General features: G+C 39.1%; 1 protein-coding gene across 2 annotated transcripts in view; it reads right to left on the reverse strand.

Annotated features, from left to right (window-relative positions):
• Nucleotides 1–186: 186 nt before the first annotated feature.
• LOC138019576 (protein kinase C, brain isozyme-like) overlaps nucleotides 187–10000 on the reverse strand; it is a 24963-nt gene continuing 15149 nt past the window's right edge. The window contains exons 7-14 of one of the 2 annotated variants that reach the window (XM_068866430.1): nucleotides 9056–9153; nucleotides 8902–8964; nucleotides 8369–8510; nucleotides 6479–6559; nucleotides 4961–5089; nucleotides 4482–4612; nucleotides 3651–3698; nucleotides 187–1233 (exon numbers count right to left, since the gene is read on the reverse strand). In XM_068866430.1, the coding sequence (XP_068722531.1) occupies nucleotides 3683–3698; nucleotides 4482–4612; nucleotides 4961–5089; nucleotides 6479–6559; nucleotides 8369–8510; nucleotides 8902–8964; nucleotides 9056–9153 (660 nt within the window). In that variant the 3' untranslated portion in view covers nucleotides 187–1233; nucleotides 3651–3682. Of the gene's footprint in view, nucleotides 1272–3650; nucleotides 3699–4481; nucleotides 4613–4960; nucleotides 5090–6478; nucleotides 6560–8368; nucleotides 8511–8901; nucleotides 8965–9055; nucleotides 9154–10000 lie in introns of both variants that reach the window. The other variant, XM_068866429.1, reaches the window with a different exon arrangement.

Genomic DNA, 10000 nt, shown 5'->3' on the forward strand with positions numbered 1-10000 from the left:
AGCTTCAGTGTTTCTTTGTGCAGCATTTAGCACCTGAAGCCTCTTACAGGCAGGGTTCTCAAGGTTGTTTTAAGTTAATTGTGGACCCATATGGTCATAGTTTTTGTGAAGAAAGAAACAATCATGTAATGCAGGGCTATTTTAAGTGACAAAAAGCATAACCTTGGTGGCTTCATTTTTATTTTTTGCAGGGTTTTGTTATTTACATTTTTGCGTAATTAAAATTGTACCAGATATTCAGATTTGTGGCAAATCTTTTCTGTAACTTTTTGTGTAAATGGCAATGATCGCTATTATAATACGACCCATTAGATTTGCTAGACTTCACTTACTGCCTGGAAAATAATTTAGATTTTTAACAAGACTTTACAATTACAGTGTCACAGTGATCAAAATATCACTTGCCTTTTTACTTCAGTCTGTCAATTCCAATTTTAAAATCTTACGAGAGATGGATTGAGAAACAAGTCACCTTGTAAGTCACTTGTTAAGTTGCAGCTTGTGTATTTGACTGATTCTGCATAAAGCATGGGATTTGCAACTTTCACACTTTCATATACGCCAATATCCAAACATGGCTATAAGGCTCTATGGTAAAATTCCATGGCTGCAGAGCTTGTTTTCTTTGTGGCCATTTTTCTAGATTCCCGCAGAAAGGAATGTTGAAATTTAACCATAATGCCTTTTATATGTAGAGAGTTTATTTGGAGGTAACTTACAGAGCCAGCAGTTAATTGTGCCAATGGCTCAAGCAGATTACACGGTCCTCCACAGACCACCAGCAACTAATTAGCCAAGGGGACAGGGGGGTTTAGTTGGCCATAGGAGTAATGTTTCTTTGAAAGTAGCAGAAAATAAACACACCCAGGTATTGACAATCCCAATAATTTGTGACGGTGAGATGCCTCCCCATTGGCCTAAGTCTTAACCTAACACGAGTCAGGACAAATTCCTCCTCAGGTCTCAAAACTCGCTTTGGTCCTTGTTTCTTGTTGTCGGATGTCTGATATTTCATTGCTTTCCCGTTATTCTTGTCCAAGAATTTCAAGTTCTCCGCCTCTGGTCTTAGTAACTCTGACAGCAATCTTGAGGGTAGCTCTCGGGCTCTCATTTCTATATTCTCTGAACTGAACTGTCTCTACGCATGAAAATGAGGTTCTGGGGTCGTGCGACCAAAAGTATTTTCTCTCGTCCTCGACCGTTGATTTGCAATTGCTGAGCGTTCTCTCCGACCTTGAAAAATGATGAATTGAAGAAACGTTTTTTGAAGCCTAAATGAAGCCCAGAGAAAAATTAGGGCTAGGTTACGATTAGTTTACATGGATATCAATTTAACTTTGCAAAACAAGAGGCTACGTGTAGCCTACACTTTGTTCGAAGAAATTTAAAAAATTGCCTTTAAAATTCACAGTATTACAATAATGTTTTATGTTGCAATATCTTCGTCAATATCTAGTTCAATTCCGTAGTCCGAACTGTAAAGTCCACATTCCATGGCCCAACCATATGGTTAAGTGTGACCGTAGCATAGTTTTTCACAGTTAAAACTGTAGTTAACGGTATTGATTCCAGTCAAAATCATTACACAGATGCTTACAAGTTTGTTAAAAATATTTAATACTTTTTCTTAACAATACCGGGAGAACTGTAAAATAATGTATTTAGCAGGATTGGGATGTGTTACCGAGTCATACGACCGGACATGGCCTTGCGTGCAACGAAAACACAAAAACTCGTTTCCAGTCAAGCACAATTTTTAAAACGTATTTTCCCGGCAATTTTTCTGTGGTTCAATGGTCATCGCGGTTGCCTTTTAATAAGGAGATAATGAGTTTGAATCCTACTTAGACAGCCTTCTCTGGAAAGTGTCTCTAAGAGGCACAATTTCGTTCCCAGAGCCTCTGTTACCCTTGTCCAGCAGAACAGGCGCGGGAGGCTCAGGAATAATCCAAAACCGGAACCAGAAAACTCTGGTTCCAGTTGAATAACTGCGCGTACGTGAGGGGAGACGGTTGGGAATCAAAAATGGAGTTCACCTTGCCATGACAGCCCTTACTTTTCATTCGCGAGATAGTACACATGAGTATAAACACGTCTCCTAATACACTCGAAGCTTTTAAACTGCGGAGAATAAACAATAACGAGATACATTTTATCAATCAAAACAGATTTCAGCATCTGGTTTCAGGCAAGTGAAAATTGCTGTATTTTCAAAAACAAAAACGTTACGGAACTGGTAAGTTGTAAAATGATTTATTTCTAGATCATCTTCAACCTCGTGTAGATACAAATCCACAAAAAAGCACAATTTTCGAGTTTAGACTGAAAGTGGCAGGAAATGAAACCGTTTTTCAACAGGCAATCAAATATGGCCTTTTTTGGATTCAACCAGAGTCTTCTCTTTCCCGACCGCTGGTCAAGGGAACGATGACTCTGAGAACGAGATTGTAAGAGGCAAGGAAATGTTACGCATGCGCAGCACAATCGTGAGTCCCCTTCCCCCTCCCCCCACAAAAGAAAGGGTCAGGGCTGAATCCTAGAGTTTGTTCTTCACACTTAGACAGGCTTTAAAGATGAGGCAGACATGAATTTAACCCTAAGGTTGGGTCATGGAATGTGGACTTTGGACTTCGAACTATGGAATTGAACTGGATGTTGAAAAGATACTGTGACACAAAAACAGGGGCACCCAACCGGGAATATAGTTCAAAACCACTTCAACATAGCATTGTTAAACGTATTTTAGTATTTAAACGGTAGATATAGGCATATTTTTATCCCCTAAAAGAATTTGATCTGTTCGGATTTCCTAGCTGAAAGTCTAGTGACCCGAAAATTATAGGGATCAAAAGTTACCTTTTCGAAAATTTTAGCCAGAAAAAAGGCTCCCTAAAATTCTAGGATTTTCAGAAGTTTGAAAATCCTAGGAGAGGCAGGCAAGCAAGAAATTTTACAACAAAAGTACCGAAAATTCTAGATCTCAAATCGTTTTCCGAACAGATGTTTTCAGAAAATTGACGTTGGGTGCCCCTGTCAAAAACACTGAAATATTGTGAACCTAAAAGGAAACCGGCTAAAAATCGTTCGAACAAAGTGAAGGCTACCCGTAGCTAGTTGCTCGTCTTTTGGTAAATTTCGGAACCCCTAACGCTTGATAATATTCAAGAGCTACGTCTAGCTGCCTCCACGCGTCTTGTCGGATGCGATTGATTCTTACGTTCAGACATGGTCCTTATTGAATAAGGTAAACAAAATTCACTTGTATTAAATGGGGCGACTTTTATACTCTCGGAAACATGGTCGCTAAAAATAGCAATAAAAAAAGAATTGTTTGGTTCGTTTGTTTAATATCAATTTTATCAACTCCTAATAACTATCTAATATGCAAAATTATAAAATGAAGACGAAAAGTAACAATTGAATGAAAACATTTGCGGGAGATATTTACCCCCCCCCCCCCCCCAAAAAAAAGACAAAACTAAGAAAGTATGAAAAAAAAAGCAACGCAAGAAAACAAAGCTGTTCAAATTCTTCAAACTTAACAAAGAGGAAAATCGTTTTCATCGAAGTATCAAACGACATCAAGTTTTAGATAACGACGTGATACTTTAGAAGAAGCGGTGAAATCTTAGTGCAGCCAGCTATATTACCTTGGTTCCTTCTGTTTTTCGATGTTTCATATTTAACGTGGCATTAACCTGTGAGAAGGAAAGAGGATTCAAAAGTCATCAGTGTGTTTTTTGTTTTGTTTTTTGGAGTTGTATTGATTGTCTCCGTTTTTTGAATCACATTAACTTCAAATAGGCAGGTTACATATCAAGATAAAAATAGGTTCTCTGAACTGATAAAGCAGTTCTTACTGCTCAATACGATGCGGTCATTGCATATTGAGCACATGGAACCTAATATTTTTTTAAGGCATGGTTAAAAGCTTTTACTTTTTGTCTCTTACATGTAAAGTGTTTATGAAAACTTATAATACATGAGAGTGTTTGGCACCTTGCTTGCTGAATTATCTTTTTTAATCATCAAATCTAACCGTCTTCTCCGAGTTTCCGTAGCACCCTGAAAACTGTATTTGAAGGTCAGGGAAGCCTACAGTCCTTTTTGTCTCGAGTGACCAATTTTGCCGTCGAATTTGTAAGAAAGCGGATGTTTCGCTGCTAACCTGTTCTTAAGTATGCAAACGAATCCTCTTAATTTAGTTATGAGCGATCATGAAAGAAGCGAGTTTCAAATGAAACGAATTCTTAATTTATTTTTTGTGTTACGCCAGTTCCATCAGGTCATGCACGGTCATAAGTGTCTGAATTAGAAGGATGGACGTGTTTAAGCCAATTCTGACCAAATTAACTCTACCAAATCAATCGAATCAAACGTCGAACTTTCAAGCGCTTTATTCTTGTGTTCCGTTTTGCAACTGATTTGTGTGGTTTTTAAGCATACGAGAAAGAATGTGAAATAATAGCTAAAACGCAAACCTTGGTGGAGGTACAAGTTTCAGGTTTTCAACATGGTCCCAGATGGTGTTTTGGAAGAATCTATGTTGACGAATCCAAGGGAAGTGGCCGCCCTTGTAGCCAATGCGGTCTTTTCGAGGTTTTTTAAGGAGCTAAACAAAAAAAAAATGAAGATATTGCACAGAGTTTCTATCAATCGATGGTTTCTGTGGAAGCGACAGAAGGGATTTTTTATTAGTTTACGACAAAAATTGACCCACTTAGTGATTGCACTAAAACTGGAACATAGCCAACTTTGGCCGCGACCGCGTTCTCAGGTTACCTAGGTGGAAAGCGGGAGAAAGACCCTACCAGGGTACCTGGTTCCTATTTTTGTATCATATTCCTATATTTTCTCTTCTGCTGCCAGAAGGCACAGTTATGTTACAGACTGTCCTTTCTTCAAGAGGTGGAGAGCACCTGACCGTTCCCTGCCATTTATCAGGAAAGTTAACACGTACATGAAGGCACAGCTCTGCTGCATGGAGAGACAGATCACCGCGTGACACACAACTTCGGAGATTGAATGGATCTTGGTGAACAATGTTGAAGTGGAGATCTCCCATCTGTTCTCCAGTGTCAAATGGATACTAAAAAATAGAAGTTTCGAAATTAAAAGAGCATGTTTGTATATTGTCCAGTGCTCACCGGACTGGAGTAACCCCTGATTACTTTGAACGGCATTGAGATGTCGCCGAATTGGTTGGATAGTTCCTCCTGCTCGGTGTGGAATATACGTCTACAATTATTAGTCATACTACGCAACCTCAATGACTCGTTGAATAACTGACGAAAACATTTGCTGAGCGAAACGATTGTATCATGATATGATGGGAAGCCATTTTGTTTCGCTTTGAATTCTACGCTGGACGAATACAAGTATTTTGCAAATCAAATGTAGTTGGTCAACAAGAGGACTGAGAACGTATAACCCCCCCCCTCTTAACTTGTATGGTACTAAATAAATAATTAAAGCGCCTCTCACAGATTACCAGGATCCTATGGCTGGGAGGGTAAAACGTGATCTGTTGTATTTGTGGAACGGCGTGTTTACAGACCGAGTTATTTTTAGATTGATCTTCCCGCGAAACCAGAACTTTCCAGCCAACCACAAGTCTTGCTTGAGACATTATTACCCATGGGATTGAGAATGGCCACTCTTGCACACAAAATCGTATTAATTACGAAGTCGTCCAAAATAGCTTTACATTGGTGTTGTAGGCTCCTGGGTATGCAGGGCTTCTGAAATTACTTAATCATATACTAGTACAAATAGACATGTTTCACATTTGTAGATTCCGCAGATTTTCAGAATTAAAAGATTTTTAGGTCATCGGATAGAAGATAGTGAGCACAACGGTATGATAAAATATGTTACTGAATCTTCTACCTCGGATATTGCATTTCTAGCTTTCTGATTTGTTCACTCAATCTCGGTTATCATGTCGTATACCGTATGACCTAATAAAATTGAAACTCGTTCCACAGATCTCTATTTTGAGATTGGAAAATAATTGGCTTTATTGAACTGTTTAAGAATAATGTGGTGAGTGAGTCTGGAGCAAAAGCCAGGAAAATATACAAGGGAAGGATCAGTGGAATTTAAAAGGGGAGGGGATGGGTAGGAGAGACAAAGCTCCAAAACGATCCTCAGACCCTTACTTGCTGTCAACCAACTCCAACCAGACTTCCCACCTCTTTTTTTTCGAAAACATGTTTCGCCAATTGACGGCATTTTTTACGACAAAGAGGGAAAGAAGTTGAGGCGATGACTGCTTATTGTCTTATTGGTACGAACTTGAGCCCTTCCTTTTTGCATCGGGATTACAGCATTATTATAAGACGGTTACCTTCAGTGATATATTTTGGACAGTTTGCATTGCTCTCGTTTTTATTACAATTGCAAATGCAAAAATTCGCTCATAAAAAAAAGCTTCAAAAAAAAAGGAAATTATACTACATCACTTGCACAGGCTTACCATTCCCGACAACATGGTGTAACACATGATACCGAGTGACCACCAATCGCAGCTCGAGTCGTATGGCTCGAGCAAAATGACCTGGAATAAATATAACTTGGGTTATAACAAGTCTATCAGTGGTTTTTATGAGTTAGAATTACGGCTACTATCCTTGAAGGGTTTTCGAAGTTTTCGCGAAGTAAATCAATTTCCCCCGATTTAAGATATGGTAAACGACAGGAACGCAACGATGGGTGGAAAACTGAAATGTTTTTCGTGTATGTGCTACAATCATCACTTCAATAAAATGAGCCAATCTTGAGCATCTGCAGAGAAGCCTGAAAAAGTCTTACCTGACTATTTACTGAAACGTACCATGATTGTTTGAAATATGCACTTATAAATAAATAATTAAGTGGTGCTTGCATGGGCACAGTCGGTGCAGAGCTAATTATTACTGACACTAGATATTGTTTTGACTCTTGCTTATTTAACCACATGGATGGATGGCAACTGTTTGAAGTGTGTGGAACAAACGCTAGTGACAAGTCAGGCCTCGAACAATTCCCGTGAACGTTACAGTTGAGTATGGTCAATGGTGACGTCGGCGGCTGTGAACGTTCTGCAGTTGCGTTTTCAGGGAGTTACGAAACGATAACAGCTGCGGCGACGATGTTATTATTCAACAAATGAGGTGAAATTGTCATGCTGTACGAGCTTCACGCATTTTAGCATAGTTCCTTGCCATACGCTAAAAACGGCAAATTTTAAGGTTTTGATGACAACGGGAGCATTCATAAATGACCACCGTAAATGAGTACTTCATTCCCTATCTTTATTTCAAATATCTCGTGGCAATTTAAGTTGCCGTTGTGATTTCTTAAACCACGTATGTGACCAGACCAGTTTCAAATCTGTGATGAGGACTTATAGACGTAACGATAAATTTTTAAGTTTCTCTGTACGTTTCTACCCCGCTAATGCCAGGACGAGGGCCTCAGGTGTTAGAGTTTTTGCTCTTTTGGGTTTTAGAATGACTTCCTCGTCACCTTTTAGTCATCAACGTTGCTTCAAAATATAATTTTGTTGTATCGTGAGTATTTTGTGACTTTTCATAGGCGTTCACGTTGAATAACATAGGCGAAGTATCCTATCACATGGATAAGTATCAACGGGCTGTGGAAGTACAAGAATAGGGAATAGGGAATTTTGTACAAAAAAAAGGGGAATGCATCGGTGGCTCAATTGGTTGAGCATCGGGCTGTCATGCGGGAGATCGTGACTTCGACTCTGGCCGGACCAACACTCAGGGAGAAAGTGTTACCTTTTTAATTACATCCGCAAATGGTTAGACTTTCATGTCTTCTCGGATAAGGACTATAAACCGTAGGCCCCGTCTCATAACCCTTCAATGTTCATAAACTCTGTGGGACGTAAAAGAACCCACACACTATTCGAAAAGAGTAGGGCACGGAGTTCCCGGTGCTGGTTGTGGTGTGGCTTTTCCTTGAGCAATGTGGTCGGCTTGGCGTAATCTTCTGAATGGACTACAGATCGATGGGACCACATAACATACAAAAAACCTGTATGCTCACGCGTTCTTGTCGAAACTGCTAAAAACTGGTAACTATACCTTGATTTGAAGAGTGCGTCAAAAAAAGAAAAAAAGAAAAAAAGAACAGCAGCTAAAATGCAATATAGTGTGCAGCACGATCACGTTTTCTCTATTCAACTAACCAAATCATCGCTTCGTAGTCTTTTTTTGTTCTCTTGATTGTTTATTAAATTATAAATTCGCGAGCCAGTACACCTGGTCAAGAACAGCTTCGTATCCTGGACTTTTCCCAGCCGAGCAACTTCCGAAGAGGAGGCCAGGGAACCGCCAGGATATTGGTGCTAGGAACCTACCTCTGGAGCGATATACAGGTCCGTCCCGCAGATCTCGTTGTCGCAGATTTCTTCGAATGGCGTTCCATAATGGGACAGTCCAAAATCAGCTATTTTGATGTGTCCCTCTCGGTTGATTAAGACATTGTCAAATTTCAAGTCCCTTAAACAAGAAATTGCGAAGAATATGAAGGATAAACACCGAGAAATTTCTACTTGGTAATGGGAAAATATGTAAGATATTTGCAGAAGAAAAAAAAGGGCTTACACAAAACATCATAAATTATGGGCTTTTTTCTGGAGGCAGTGTGGGCTAGCCCTTGCCCATGAGATCTGAGGTTCCCAGTTCACGACCTATGCATGAAGACAACTGAAGTTGTTCCTAGTAGTCTATATGTCTTATTCTTGATGGCTCTTGCATTTGTGAAAAGCTTACCTTCTGAAGTTTCATAAAATTGTTCTGTTATGTATTATAATTTGTTTCAAAGGCCCTGAAAAGCCCCCAAGGATGATTGGTCAATTAAATGATTATTTATTTATCTCATGATACATACCGATGAACGATTCCATTCAAGTGCAAAAATTCCAAGCCGCAGATGATTTCAGAGAGGTAAAATCTAAAGTAATACAAAAAAAGAAAAACAAATGAGAAAAATACGTTTCTGCTTCCTCAATGACACTGTCATGTGCAGATTGAGAAGGAAATACCTTGCGGTTGCTTCCGGAAACTTTCCATCATTATTTTCAAGATCTGTTAATAAATCTCCGCCTTCCATAAAGTCCATTACGAGACAAGCTCGCTGATCCTGTTGATCAAAATAAAAATCATGTCGTGCCACCTTATTCTTCACTTTAACCAGGAGCCCAGAACTTTCAGCTTACAACTTGGGTTTTTTTCTACGACCTTTGTTTAGAACGACTTTTGTCTAATCAGTTATTATCACCTTTACCAATCAATCTGTATTGTCGATGATTAACTCGAAGTTGACTAAATTAATCTCAAGAACAAAAAAGAAAATAAAAGAAAGAAAAAGAAGAAAAGCTGAGACACGAAAAAAAACACCCAAAACTACAAGCCGGTATAAGCAGTTTGTACCAAGTCTTAGTTTTCCAGTAAAACCAATCAATACCAACTAACTCTTGTATTACGAACTCAAAGCTTTGGGATTCTAATTCCAGTGTACCAATGTTTTAATATTTATTTCGTAAGCACAAATTCTATAAGAGACCGCAAATAGCTGACAAGGTGAGACGCAGATAGAACGCATGTTTTTGACAATCTGTCTTATGCAATCGTCTATTGTTTTTTCGACAATACTTGGGGTGCGTTTTTGGGGGAAAATCCGAAAACGGATTTTGCTTTTTTGGCGAAATCCAAAAACGGATCATGAATCCAAAGTAACCACACTAGAGGAGGATACTTCGGATAATATCTAAACCCGGATTTTTGAGATTCATTCTATGAGAAAATTCAATGATCAGTATTTCAAAAAAAAGTCATCCAAATCATGAATGCATCAATCCAAAGCTGAATGGCAACAAGCCGATTCTGCAAATGGCCACCACGGAAAGAGGCATAACGCAGAGAGGCATAACGCAAAAAGTCATAACGCAAACAGCCATGACGCAAAAAGGCATAACGCAAAGAGGCAT

The sequence above is a fragment of the Montipora capricornis genome, chromosome 10 (genome assembly GCF_036669925.1).
Source record: "Montipora capricornis isolate CH-2021 chromosome 10, ASM3666992v2, whole genome shotgun sequence".
In the NCBI taxonomy this organism is placed as follows: Eukaryota; Metazoa; Cnidaria; class Anthozoa; order Scleractinia; family Acroporidae; genus Montipora; species Montipora capricornis.